The sequence below is a fragment of the Ovis canadensis genome, chromosome 1, assembly GCF_042477335.2.
Source record: "Ovis canadensis isolate MfBH-ARS-UI-01 breed Bighorn chromosome 1, ARS-UI_OviCan_v2, whole genome shotgun sequence".
In the NCBI taxonomy this organism is placed as follows: Eukaryota; Metazoa; Chordata; class Mammalia; order Artiodactyla; family Bovidae; genus Ovis; species Ovis canadensis.
The window spans coordinates 62,012,105-62,027,141 of record NC_091245.1 but is presented as its reverse complement, the minus strand read 5'-3'; the positions used below and the strand labels follow the sequence as shown (position 1 = coordinate 62,027,141).

Genomic DNA, 15,037 nt, shown 5'->3' with positions numbered 1-15,037 from the left:
AGGCTTATAAAGTATGACATTTAATAAAATAAACTGATTATCTCTCTTAAATGTAGGCATTTCACTTTTACATAAAAACAAAAACATACAAACAAAACTGTAATACATACCAGAAATTAAGAATCTTGCAGAAAATTTTCCCACTGATAATTTAACTGATTGTATTTAAAACCATGAGCTATGTAATTCAGCTCAATTTATAATCAAGTTTTTGTGGATTTTTTTCAACTTTACCTTGCAAAATATATTTGTGCAAATTACAAAAAAGACAACAACTAAAAAACACCCCCACAGTTCTCTGAGTGATTCTAAAACCCCAATTAGTATTTTAGCTTCTAGTTACAATGTATCACCAAAAAACAAAAACAAAACTTACTTGATTTGTCCCATAAGGCAGTATGTTCAGAGAAATGAAGGCTGTCATTTTCCAGAGTTGTTTTCTGATCATGTGCAGTACCTTTGGAGTGTCTATGAAATAATCGGCTAGCAAAACCTTCCAATTTCTGAAGAGCAGTAGTACCTGTATATTGGTTACAGGGTACTTCTCTATAAGCTGCCATTCATGTGTATTTACACTTAACTTATCGTAACTGAAAATATTTCCAGAAGGAGCTCAACAACTACTTACACAGAAGCTAAGAGCTATGCATGTGTCAAACTTCCTGTTTGCAGGGTATTCAAACCACTACTGCTGTTCTGTTTCCTGTTAATATAAAACAGCACATTACTGAGTCTTAAAACTGTCCAACTAGAGATGAAGATGCAATATCATCCTAAAAGGGTCTATGTTTGAGTGTTTTAATACTAATACACAGGTTAATGAGAACATTAAATATAAAGCTTTAAATATAATAAGCTGAAAAAAATTTTTAAAAGAAAAACTATTTAAACATGCATTACAACCCTATACAAATACTGAAGGTCAAACTACTCTCCAAATGTAGTAAGTTTAAAAGGCTGTGTGTTTTTCCCCCAGCAAATCAGCTAATACAGACTAGTATAGACTTTATAGATCCTTATAAACAGTTAACTTTTCATTGAAAACTGGTATGGAACAGATATTACAAAACACTAAAAAACAAACATAACTTTTAATGAAAAAAATGTGAACTGTAATTAAAAAAAACTCAACATTGGAAACTCACTGACTTAAATTTAATATTACAGAAACTACAAAAACTTAGTATGGTAGTATTGCTTACCAAACATAATTTGCTGACAAGTGGACATCAGCAGTACATTTTAAAACATTCTATAATTTGAAAAAATATTAAGATTTAAAGTATATAAAATCAGTCACAGCAAGAAATTTCAATTGAGAGGAAAAAAATCCTTCTAGTTGACTGAGATATGTTAATTTCTAGACTTGACACTGAGGATTGCTGCTTACCTGATCTCTTCATTTAGGGATCTCACTTTGAAACAGCTCCTTCAGTTAAAAGTAAACTGTCCATTTACACAAAAATGTGACCTGTGACATTTAAAACTGATTGTGGGTACTTGCCTGTGACACTTTTATTAAAGGATGATAAGGGGGGGAGGAAGGAGGGAAAGGAAAGAAAGATCTTTAAAAAAAAATCTAATGGAAGATGGGAGGGAGATTCAAGAGGGAGGGAATATGTGTATACTTATGGCTGATTGATGTTGAGGTTTGACAGAAAACAACAAAATTCTGTAAAGCAATTATCCTTCAATTAAAAAATAAGTTATAAAAAAGTAATCTATCAAAAAAATCTTATGATTTCCTGCCTACTGCTTAACGAACAAAATAAATAGAAACAATGACAAGCAGAATAAAAAGGAATAATAATGTAATCAAATTAGGATACCACACACACACACACACACACACACACACACACACACCCATACAAAGAAAACATTGACTAATGCATTTTGACAAATAAGAGCTCATTTGTGTACATTTTATTTTGTGCAATAAAATTAGTATCAATCTAAACAAACAGGCAACAGTATCTACAAGACCAAATTTCTTAAATTGTATCTTTCTGAGAAATGTGTGTATATAATAGATAATTTCTTTATTAACAACCGACTATACAAAACACACCATCAACAGGTGTCTACAGTCTTTAATAAACATCTATAGAGTATGAGTTGTCTCTTTAAGGGTGTAAAGTGGATAAAATTCCTGAATCTTTCACTTGCTTTCTTGGGATAAATTCTATTCATCCTCAAGGCTCAGCAAAAATGTCACCTCTTCATGGAATGTTTCCCAAACATTTCCTGGAAAAATAAACTGCTCTCTCCACTGTTTCCAATAATCTTGGAATTTTATGTTAAAATTTGTTTATAAATTTATGTCTCAAATTGTGCAATGCACATATTCCATAATAAATATACATATAAAAGTATTCATTCATTTGTAATAAGTTAAAGGTCTAAGTAGAATCAAACACTTGAAAATATTTTACTTATGATAGGATCATATTTGTAAATTATCCAACAACCACCTAGCTGTTCATATATAGAGACAACAGAAAAGGAAGTAATGTCATTTAACTTCTCTATTTAATCTGTTACAAAACTTTATTCATTCTTTGGGTTTCATTTTTATTAGTGCAAATGTGGATTTCTAAAATAACTTCTTTTCCCTTCTTCTAGCCACTCCTTGCAATCACTCATCTCTGACATATGAACCTCCCCAAAATATTACACTCACAGTATTCCCTTGCCAAAAGTACAAGCTAATTCTAATATTTCAGCCCAAAATATTTGTTTTTAACACATGTCTAGCTAGACATATCCAACATTGCTGGAGTTTTGTACAAATATTCCAGATTTCTAATTATAACACTCAGATTAATTTATTTAAAGCAATGTATATACTTTATAACAAAATTACCATAGGAAGGAGGGGGAGGAGGTGGAAGAAGCAGAGAAGGGAGTAATCTTCAACATTTAAAATTTGTCCTTTTTCTTCAATAAAACTCTTTTTTATCTGTTACAAAGTCCTTACAGAAAGTAAAATCTTTAGTCCCTACAGCAGTATTTCTATATATGGTAATGTGACCAGGAAGCTGTTGTTATATAAGTACTTAGGCAATTTGATTTTTACTACAAAGAACTCTACTGTCATCTACTGCTAGAAAGAAATAACTACAGCTTTAACTAAAACTGAATTTCTTCATAATTCAAATTAATCTTAAGAAGTATTTTGCTTGTTACCCTGATAGCATCTTCATAACCTGAATTTGTGCTAAGATGTCTAGCCATTTACCCAAAACTTGCTGTAACAACATATCTTATATTGTATTAATAGTTTAAATAATGTACGATAATAAATTATACCAGGGCTTCCCTGGTAGCTCAGATGGTAAAGAATCTGCCTGCATTGCTGGAGACCTGGGTTTGATCCCTGGGTCGGGAAGATCTCCTGGAGAAGAGAAGGCAAACCACCCCAGCATTCTCGCCTGGAGAATCCCATGGACAGATCATGGGGTCACAAAGAGTCTGACATGACTAAGCGACTAACACTTTCACTTTCACTATGATAATAAAACTAGAGAGTAATCAACCTAGAAGTTATAAAATCTTTATTATTCATTCTGCATTAATTCTAAAATTCATAATAATTTTCAGAGTTGAACCTCCTTTGATTGCCATATCACAAAATATTGCTTTATTTCTGATGTTTAATAATAGCAATGATGATACCTTACATTTACAAAAACATTTTACAACATATAAAATGTTTCCACTGATTTCAAAAGAAGCAAACAGGACAGGTATTATTATCCTTATTTTAAGATTAGAAAACAAACATAAATACTAAGTGACTTGCCAAAAGTCACCTATGTCTTCCGCCTCCTAGATCAAGGCTATTTGTACTGACAATAATGATTCCCACTTCAAACAAGGGTAGGGAAGTAAAGATTAACGGCTAGGAGGAGATGGAAATAGTTTCCAGAGTCTGAGATTCTGCCACGAGAAAATGTTCATTCAGATGGTTACCTTATAGCCACGCAATTTCACTGTCCACATTTATGTTTATAATCATATTGGGACCAAATAGAACTATATACTTTAGAGTTTGAAGGTTAAATTTAAACAAACAAACAAACATGGAAGCATATTTGACATGTAAATAATACACCTACTGCAGGCAGAGGGCAAATGATATGACCATGACCCCTGCTATACAAATAAAGGTTTTAGAGTAATAGTTTTGCCTTTCCCAAAATGGATTCATACCTTTTATAAGTGAATTCAACTATTTAAGACTGGCTGAGTGCATTTAGCACAGCGTGCAACTGAGGTTCATCCACGTAGTGTTTTTCAATAGCTTACTAATTTTTTATTGACTAGTACTCCACTGTATGGATTTACCACAATTTATATATCCATTTACAATCAAATTGCCTTGGCACCTTTGTCAAAAATCAGTTAACCATTAACTGTGTAGGTCTATTCTAGATTTTCTACATTGTTCTACTGATCTCTGTGCCAGTTCTTTCATCACTGGCATACTGTGTTGAGTACCGTACGTATCTTTTAAGTCTTCAAACTGGTTGTATGAATCTTTCAACATTGTTTTATAAATTGTTTTGGCTATTATAGTTTCTTAACTTCTCTATATAAATTTTAAAAGTTTGTCCATGTCTACAAAAATAATGTTTCTAGAACTTAATTGAGACTGATTATTGAGAGAAATGATAACAATAGCTTGAGTCTTTCAATCCATGATCATATCGTATCTCATTTTTCAGGGCCTTTGATTTCCTTCATCAATGTTTTATACTTTTCAGCATACAGATCCTGTACATACTTTGTCAGTCTTATACCTAAGTACTTACTGCTCTTTAATTGGAGCTATTATAAGTGGTACTTTGAAAGATGTTTGAAACTGTTCATTGCTAGTATATAGAAATATGACTTATTTTTGTATGCTAACCTTGTGTACTGGAACTTGGCTAAACTCACTTAAGCTTTAGGAATCTTTCCTTTTTGTAGATTGCTTGAGATTTTCTTTGTAGAAAATTGTTACCTTTGAACAGATGCAGTTTGGTTTATTTTTCCTTTTTAATTCCTTTGTTATTTACTTTTCTTGTGATACTGCACTGGCTAGGACTTCCAGGAACACATTAAACAAGTGGTAAGACTGAACATTCTTGCCTTATTCCCAATCTTAGGAACAAAGGGTTCAGTTTCTCATCATTAATTTTGATGTCAGCTGCAGAAATTTTTGTAGATACTCCGTACTGAGATAAAGAACTTCACTTTTATTCCTAGAAGCTGAATGCTTTTATATAAAAAGGATGAATTTTATCAAATGCTTTTTCACATTTCTTGGTTTGATCATATGGCTTTAGTCTTCTTTAGTCTGCTAATATGGTAGATCACAGTTACTAATTTTCAAATATTAAACCAGACTTGAATTCCCAACATAAACACCTTTTGGTCTTGATGTACTATTCTTTTTCTAAACTGCTGAATTCGATTTACTAATATTTTATTAAAGATTGGTATATGTTTATAAGCTATATTGTTTTATATATCCATTTTTATTTTTATGTACAGTCGTTGCATGATTTTGACATCAGATTAAGGAAGGCTGCATAAAATAGAGGATTCTTTTATTTAATTTTTATGATCTTATTTTATTAGGAGGATAATTCATTTAGAGAACTTAATTGTTTTCTGCCAAATATCAACATGAATCAGCCATATATTAACATATGTCCCCTCCCTTTTGAATTTCCTTCCCATCTCCTCCCCCATCACACCCCCCTAGACTGTTACAGAGTTCCTGTTTGAGCTCCCTGAGTCATACAGCAAAGTCCCATTAGATATCTATTTTATTTATGGTACTGTAACTTTCCATGTTACTCTCTCCATATATTTCACCCTCTTCTTCCTCCCCTCTTCCCCATGTCCATAAGTCTGTTCTCTATGTCTGTTTCTCCATTGCTGTGCTACAAATAAATTCATCAATTCCATCTTATAAGATTCCATATATATGCAGTAGTATACTATATTTATCTTTCTCTTTCTGACTTACTTCACCTCTGTATAAGAGGCTATAAGTTCGTCCATCTCATTAGAACTGACTCAAATATGTTCCTTTTCATGGCTGAGTAAGATAATCACATTGGTGTGATCACTCACCTAGAGCCAGATATCCTGGAATGTGAAGTCAAGTGGGCCTTAGAAAGCATCACTATGAACAAAGCTAGTGGAGGTGATGGAATTCCAGTTCAGCTATTTCAAATCCTGAAAGATGATGTTGTGAAAGTGCTGTACTCAATAAGGCAGCAAATTTGGAAAACTCAGCAGTGGCCACAGGACTGGAAAAGGTCAGTTTTCATTCCAATCCCAAAAAAAGGAAATGCCAAAGAATGCTCAAACTACCACACAATTGCACTCATCTCACATGCTAGCAGAGTAATGCTCAAAATTCTCCAAGCCAGGCTTCAGCAATACGTGAACCATGAACTTCCAGATGTTCAAGCTGGTTTTAGAAAAGGCAGAGGAACCAGAGATTAAATTGCCAACATCTGCTGGATCATTGAAAAAGCAAGAGAGTTCCAGAAAAACATCTATTTCTGCTATATTGACTATTCCAAAGCCTTTGTGTGGATCACAATAAACTGTGGAAAATTCAGACAGAGATGGGAATACCAGACCACCTGACCTGCCTCTTGAGAAACCTGTATGCAGGTCAGGAAGCAACAGTTAGAACTGGACATGGAACAACAGTTCCATGGAAACTGGTTCCAAATAGGAAAAGGAGTACATCAAGGCTGTATATTGTCACTCTGCTTATTTAACTTATATGCAGAGTACATCATGAGAAATGCTGGGCTGGAAGAAGCACAAGCTGGAATCAAGAGTGCCAGCAGAAATATCAATAACCTCAGATATGCAGATGACACCACCCTTATGGCAGAAAGTGAAGAGGAACTAAAAAGCCTCTTGATGAAAGTGAAAGAGGAGAGTGAAAAAGTTGGCTTAAAGCTCAACATTCAGAAAACGAAGATCATGGCATCTGGTCCCATCACTTCATGGCAAATAGATGGGGAAACAGTGGAAACAGTGTCAGACTTTATTTTGGGGGGCTCCAAAATCACTGCAGATGGTGATTGCAGCGATGAAATTAAAAGGCGCTTACTCCTCGGAAGGAAAGTTATGACCAACCTAGATAGCATATTAAAAAGCAGAGACATTACTTTGCCAACAAAGGTCCATCTAGTCAAGGCTATAGTTTTTCCAGTAGTCATGTATGGATGTGAGAGTCGGACTGTGAAGAAAGCTGAGTGCCAAAGAATTGATGCTTTTGAAGTGTGGTAATGGAGAAGACTCTTGAGAGTCCCCTGGACTGCAAGGAGATCCAGCCAGTCCATTTTAAAGGAAATCAGTCCTGGGTGTTCTTTGGAAGGAATGATGCTAAAGCTGAAACTCCAGTACTTTGGCCACCTCATGCAAAGAGTTGACTCACTGGAAAAGACTCTGATGCTGGGAGGGATTGGGGGCAGGAGGAGGAAAAGGGGATGACAGAGGATGAGATGGCTGGATGGCATCACCAACTCGATGGATGTGAGTTTGAGTGAACTCCGGGAATTGGTGATGGACAGGGAAGCCTGGCGTGCTGCAATTCATGGGGTCGCAAACAGTCGGACACAACTGAACGACTGAACTGAACTGAATATGTACCATGGTTTCTTTATCCATTCATCTGTCAGTGGACATCTACGATGTTTCCATATTCTACCTACTGTAAATAGTGCTGCTCAACATCACTCATTATAAGAGAAGTATTCTTTAACTTTCTGGAGATGACTGGAGGGAACTGAAATCATCTCCTCCTAAAATTTTTGGGAGCATTTATCAGGAAAACTATCTGGGCCAGTAGTTTGATTTTAAAAAAGTCATTCAGTTGTGTCTGACTCTTTGCAACCCCATAGACTGTAGCACGCCAGTCTTCCCAGTCCATCACCAACTTCTGAAGCTTGTTCAAACTCATGTCCACTGAGTCGGAGAAGCCATCCCACCATCTCATGATCTGTCGTCCCCTTTTCCTCACGCCTTCAATCTTTCCCAGCATCAGGGTCTTTTCCAATGAGTCAGTTCTTCCCATCAGGTGGCCAAAATACTGGAGTTTCAGCTTCAGCATCAGTCCTTCCAATGAATAATCAAGACTGATTTCCTTTAGGATGGACTGGTTTGATTTCCTTGCAGTCCAAGGGACTCTCAAGTGTCTTCTCCAACACCACAGTTCAAAAGCAACAGTTCTTTGGTGTTCAGCTTTCTTTATAGTCCAACTCTCATATCTGTACATGACTATGGGAAAAACAATAGCTTTGACTAGATGGACTTTTGTTGGCAAAGTAACGTCTCTGTTTTTTAATATGCTGTCTAGCTTGGTCATAGCTTTTCTCCCAAGGAGCAAGCCTCTTTTAATTTCATGGCTGCAGTTACCATCTGCAGTGATTTGGGAGCTCAAGAAAATAAAGTCTGTCACAGTTTACCTGGTTTACACTGTTTCCCCCATCCATATGCCATGAAAAGATGGGACTGAATGCCATGGTCTTAGTTTACTGTCTGTTGAGTTTTAAGCGAGCTTTTTCAATCTCCTCTTTCACTTTTATCAAGAGGCTCTTCAGTTCGTCTTCACTTTCAAACATTAAGGGTAGTGTCATCTGCATATCTGAGGATATTGATATTTTCCCAGCAATCTTGATTCCAGCTTGTGCTTCATGCAGCCTGGCATTTCACATAATGTAAGCAGAGTGACAATATACAGCCTTGACGTATTCCTTTGTGAATTTGGAACCAGTATGTTGTTACATGTCCAGTTCTAACTGTTGCTTCTCGACCTGCACACAGATTTTTCAGGAGGCTGGTCAGGTGGTCTAGTACTAACATCTCTTTAAGAATTTTCCACAGTTTGTTGTGACCTACACAGTCAAAAGCCTTTGCATAATCAATAAAGTAGATGTTTTTCTGGAATTCTCTTGCTATTTCAACGATCCAACAGATGTTGACAATTTGATCTCTGGTTCCTCTGTCTTTTCTAAATCCAGTTTGACATCTGGAAGTTCATGGTTCATGGACTGTTGAAACCTGGCTTGGAGAATTTTGAGCATTACTTTCCTAGCATGTGAGATGAGTGCAATTATATGGTAGTTTGAGCATTCTTTGGCATTGCCTTTTTTGGGATTGGAATGAAAACTGACCTTTTCCAGTCCTGTGGCCACTGCTGAGTTTTCCAAATTTGCTGGCATATTGGGTGCAGCACTTTCATAGCATCATAGCTTAACTGGAATTCCATCCATCCATTCCTCCACTAGCTTTGTTCATAGTGATGCTTCCTAAGGCCCACTTGACTTCACATTCCAGGATGTCTGGCTCTAGGTGAATGATCACACCTAGTTGTGTGGTTATCTGGGTCATGAAGATCTTTTTTGTATAGTTCTTTTGCCACCTCTTCTTAATATCTTCTGCTTTTGTTAGGTCCATACCATGTCTGCCCTTTATTGTGCCCATCTTTGCATGAAATGCTCTCTTGGTATCTCTAATTTTCTTGAAGGGATCTGTAGTCTTTCCCATTCTATTATTTTCCTCTATTTCTTTGCACTGATCACGGAGGAAGGCCTTCTTATCTCTCCTTGTTCTTCTTTGGAACTCTGCATTCAAATGGATATATATCTTTCCTTTCCTCCTTTGCCTTTCACTTCTCCTCAGCTATTTGTAAGGCCTTTTCAGACAACCATTTTGCCTTTTTTGCATTTCTTTTTCTTGGGGATGATCTTGATCACTGCCTCCTGTACCATGTCACGGACCTCTGTTTCCATAGTTCTTCAGGCTCTCTGTCTATCCGATCTAGTCCCTTGAATCTATTTGTCACTTCAACTGTATAATCATAAAGGATTAGATTTAGGTCATATCTGCTTGGTCTAGTGGTTTTCTTTACTTTCTTCAATTTATGTCTGAATTTTGCAATAAGGAGTTCATGATCTGAGCCACAGTCAGCTCTAGGTCTTGCTTTTGCTGACTGACTGGAGCTTTTCCATCTTTGGCTGCAAAGAATATAATCAGTCTGATTTCAGTGTTGGCCATCTGGTGATGTCCATGTGTAGAGTCTTCTCTTGTGTTATTGGAAGAGGGTGTTTGCTATGACCAGTGCATTGTCGTGCAAAACTGTTAGCCTTTGCCCTGCTTCCTTTTGTACTCCAAGACAAACTTGCCTGTTACTCCAGGTGCCTGTACTCCAGGTATCTCTTGACTTCGACTTTTGCATTCCAGTCCCCTATAATGAAAAGGACATCTTTTTTGGGGTGTTAGTTCTAGAAGGTCTTGTAGGTCTTCATAGAATCGTTCAGCTTCTTCAGCATTACTTGCTGGGGCACAGACTTGGATTACTGTCATATTGAATGGATAGCATACTATTCTGTTTTCTATTTCATCTTTAGTGAATACTGGTAGCTTGTGTCTTTCAATGAATGGTCTATGTCACTAAGTTGTCAAACTCACATGAATAAAGTTGTTTCCAATATCCCCTTATTAGCCTTTAAATGTCTGTTGCATCTGTAGTTATTTCCCCCTTTTATTCATGACATTGGTAATTTGCCTTCTTTCTTTTCGCTAGTTTGGCTAAAGGATTCTAAGTTTTAATTTTTCCAAAGAATCACCTTTTGTTTTCATTCATTTTTCTCTATGATTTTTTCCAGTGTCGTTAACTCCTGCTCTTATTTTTTCCCCTGCTCTCTACTTTCTTTGGCTTAATTTTGTTCTTTATCTAGTTTCATACTGTGTAAGTTTAGATCATTTCCCTGTGAACAAGGATTTAGGTACATCTAACAAATGGGGTCGCACAGAGTCAGACAAGACTGAAGCAACTAAGCAGCAGCAGCAGCAACAAATTCTGACACACTGTATTTTCATTTTCATTCACTCCAAAAATATTTTCTAATTTCCCTTAAGACTTTATTTGGACCATGAATTATTTAGAAGTGTTGTTTAAATAAACTAGTATCTGAGAATTTTCCTGATATCTTTGTTACTGATATCTAGTTAGTCTCATTATGGTCAGACAACATATTTTGTATCATTTTTAATTGTTTTAAATGATTAAGGTTTGTCTTACGGTCCAGGATATGGTCTCTGATAGTGAATGTCCAAGTATAATTGAAAAACGTCTTCTATTGTTGCTAACTAATTCAGTTCAGTTCAGTTCAGTTGCTCAGTCATGTCCGACTCTTTGCAACCGCATGAAATGCAGCACACCAGGCCTCCCTGTCCATCACCAACTCCAGGAGTCCACCCAAACCCATGTCCTTTGAGTCGATGATGCCATCCAACCATCTCATCCTCTGTCGTCCCCTTCTCCTCCTGCCTTCAATCTTTCCCAGCATCAGGGTCTTTTCCAATGAGTCAGTTCTTCACATCAGGTGGCCAAAGTATTAGAGTTTCAGCTTCAATATCAGTGCTTCCAATGAACACCCAGGACTGATCTCCCTTAGGATGGACTGGTTGGATCTCTTTGCAGTCCAAGGGATTCTCAAGAGTCTTCTCCAACACCACAGTTCAAAAGCATCAATTCTTTGGCTCTCAGTTTTTTTTATAGTCCAATACTCACATCCTTACATGACCACTGGAAAAACTATAGCCTTGACTAGACGGACCTTTGTTGGCAAAGTAATGTCTCTGCTTTTTAATATGCTGTCTAGATTGGTCATAACTTTCCTTCCAAGGAGTAAGTGTCTTTTAATTACATGGCTGCAATCACCATCTGCAGTGATTTTGGAGCCCAGAAAAATAAAGTCAGCCACTGTTTCCCCATCTATCTGCCATGAAGTGATGGGACCGGATGCCATGATCTCCATTTCTTCTAAGGGATTCCTGCCCGCAGTAGTAGATATAATGGTCATCTAAGTTAAATTCACCCATTTCAGTCCTAATTTTAGTTCTCTGATTCCTAGAATGTCAACGTTCACTCTTGCCATCTCTTGTTTGACCACTTCCAATTTGCCTTGATTCATGTACCTGACATTCCAGGTTCCTATGCAATATTGCTCTTTACAGCATCAGACCTTGCTTCTATCACCTGTCACATCCACAAATGGGTATTGTTTTTGCTTTGGCTCCATCCCTTCATTCTTTCTGGAGTTATTTCTCCACTGACCTCCAGTAGCATATAGGGTACCTACTGACCTGGGGAGTTCCTCTTTCAGTATCCTATCATTTTGCCTTTTTGTACTGTTCATGGGGTTCTCAAGGCAAGAATACTGAAGTGGTTTGCCATTCCCTTCTCCAGTGGACCACATTCTGTCAGAATTCTGCTATCACATAGCAATATGCATTTAAAATTTGTGCATACCTTTTTGTTTCTTTATAGTTCATTTGTTAATAATCATTGAATAATTTTCCATTATATGGATATACCACATCTTGTTTATACATTTACCCACTGAAGGATATTTCGGTTGCTTCTAGTTTTCAGCAATCATCAATAACACTGCCACCATCTTTCATGTGCAGGTTGTTGCGTGAACATAGTATCTAAATCTCTGTAATAAATTCCCAGGAGTGTGACTGCTAGACTGTAGAACAACTATGTTTAGCTTTGCAAGAAATTGCCAAAATGGCTATATCACTTTTCATTTACTATTAGCAATGAAAATGAACTTCCAGATGATCAAGCTGATTTTACAAAAGGCAGAGGAGCCAGAGATCAAATTGCCAAAATCCACTGGATCATCAAAAAAGCAAGAAGCATCCAGAAAAACATCTACTTCTGGTTTATTGACTATGCCAAAGCCTTTGACTGTGTGGATCACAATAAACTGTGGAAAATTTCTGAGAGATGGGTATACCAGACCACCTGACCTGCCTCTTGAGAAATCAGTATGCAGGTCAGGAAGCAACAGTTACAAGTGGACATGGAACAACAGAATGGTTCCAAATAGGAAAAGGAGTACTTCAGGCTGTATACTGTCATCCTGCTTATTTAATTTATATGCAGAGTACATCATGAGAAACGCTGGGCTGGAAGAAGCACAAGCTGGAATCAAGATTGCCGGGAGAAACATCAATAACCTCAGATATGCAAATGACACCACCCTTCTGGCAGAAAGTGAAGAACTAAAGAGCCTCTTGATGAAAGTGAAAGAGGAGAGTGAAAAAGTTGGCTTAAAGCTCAACATTCAGAAAACTGAGATCATGGCATCTGGCCCCATCTCTTCATGGCAAACAGATGGGGAAACAGTGGCTGACTTCAATTTCTTGGGCTCCAAAATCACTGCAGATGGTGACTACAGCCATGAAATTAAAAGAGGCTTGCTCCTTGTAAGGAAAGTTATGACCAATCTAGACAGCATATTAAAAAGCAGAGACATTACTTTGCAAACAAAGGTCCATCTAGTCAAGGCTATGGTTTCTCTAGCAGTCATATAAGGATGTGAGTATTGAACTGTAAAGAAAGCTGAGTGCTGAAGAATTGATGTTTTTGAACTGTGGTGTTGGAGAAGACTCTTGAGAGTCCCTTGGACTGCAAGGAAATCCAACCAGTCCATCCTAAAGGAGATCAGTCCTGGGTGTTCATTGCAAGCACTGATGTTGAAGCTGAAACTCCAATACTTTGGTTACCTGATGTGAAGAACTGACTCACTGGAAAAGACCCTGATGCTGGGAAAGATTGAGGGCAGGAGGAGAAAGGGACGACAGAGGATGAGATGGTTGGATGGCATCATCGACTCAATAGACATGAGTTTGGGTAAACTCCGGGAGTTGGTGATGCACAGGGAGGCCTGGTGTGCTCCGATCCATGGGGTCGCAAAGAGTCGGACACGACTGAGCGACTGAACTGAACCGAAGCACTAAAAAGTTCCCATTGCTCTGCATCCTTGTCAGGAATTTGCAGTTTTGTGTGTGTTTGTGTGTTTAATCATTCTAATTCTAAAAGATGTACAGTGGTATCTCATTGTTGTTTTAATTTTCAAATCCTTAGTAACCAATAAAGTTAAGCATCTTTTCATATGCTTATATGCCATCTTTAGTGAATGCAGATGAGTGAATGCAGATGATTATTTTTTCCAGTGCATGTATTCAAAGTTATAAATTGCCTTCTAAGTACTGCTTTTTCTAAATCCCCCACATTTTGTTAAGTTGTATTTTCATAATAAAAAATTAGTTCAAAAGTTTTTTTAAAATTTCTCAAGACCTCGTCTTTTGACCCATGTGTTATTTAGAAGTATGGTCTGTTATTAACTTCCAAGTATTTGGAAATTTTTCTAGCTTACTATTTATAATTAGTTTTTCATTTAGTTCCATTGTGATCTACAAATATACTGTGCATGAGTACTATTTTTTAAACTTTCAAGGTGTAGTATACAGCCCATAATGTGCTCTATCTTGGTGAATTTTCCATGCAAGTTGGAGAAGAATGTAGATTCTTTTGAAACAACAAAATCTACATTTTGTTAAATATGCTGTTGGCATATTCTATACGTGTTAGTAGATCAAGTTGACTAATTGATAGTGTTGTTCAGGTCATCAACATACTTACTGATTTTATGCCTGGTTGGCATATCAAGTATCAAAACAGGGATCTTGAAGTCTCCAACTGTAATAGTGGATCTGTCTATTTTTCCTTTCAATTCTAGCTGCTTTTGCTTCATGTATTTTGACACTCTGTTGTTAAAAGCTAATTTTTAGAATTGTTAAAACTTGGAGAACTGACCACCAAATCATTATATAAAGTCCCTTTGTATTCCTCATAATTTTCATTGTTCTAAAATATGCTTTGTCTAAAATTAATATAGGTAATCCAAATAACTTTTGGTTAGCGATAACATGGCATATCTTTTCTCCTTTCATTTTCTTTTGTCAGGTAGTTAGAAAAAAAAGGGAGTCCAAAATAGTGGAGTCACACAAATGGAGAACAAGCCTATAAAGGGGGAAATCAAGAACCTAAATGAGAACCTCTGGTTATGGGTATAACCAGTCAGGTGAATGCTGGTACCAACCCCTATCTGCATAGGACCTAAACTGGGAAAACACACCCTCTCCCGTGACT

At 36.8% G+C, this 15,037-nt stretch overlaps 1 protein-coding gene across 3 annotated transcripts in view; it reads right to left on the bottom strand.

Annotated features, from left to right (window-relative positions):
• Positions 1-15,037, bottom strand: part of PRKACB (protein kinase cAMP-activated catalytic subunit beta) — a 145,879-nt gene that overhangs the window by 85,869 nt on the left and 44,973 nt on the right. Inside the window, exon 2 of one of the 3 annotated variants that reach the window (XM_069596241.1) lies at positions 629-703. The exons of 1 other annotated variant lie outside the window; for it this stretch is intronic. Coding sequence is in view for 1 of the 2 variants with exons in the window: in XM_069596221.1 (XP_069452322.1) it covers positions 377-560 (184 nt within the window). In the remaining variant the exon portion in view is untranslated. Of the gene's footprint in view, positions 1-376; positions 704-15,037 lie in introns of those variants that run through there. One more of the 3 variants, XM_069596221.1, reaches the window with a different exon arrangement.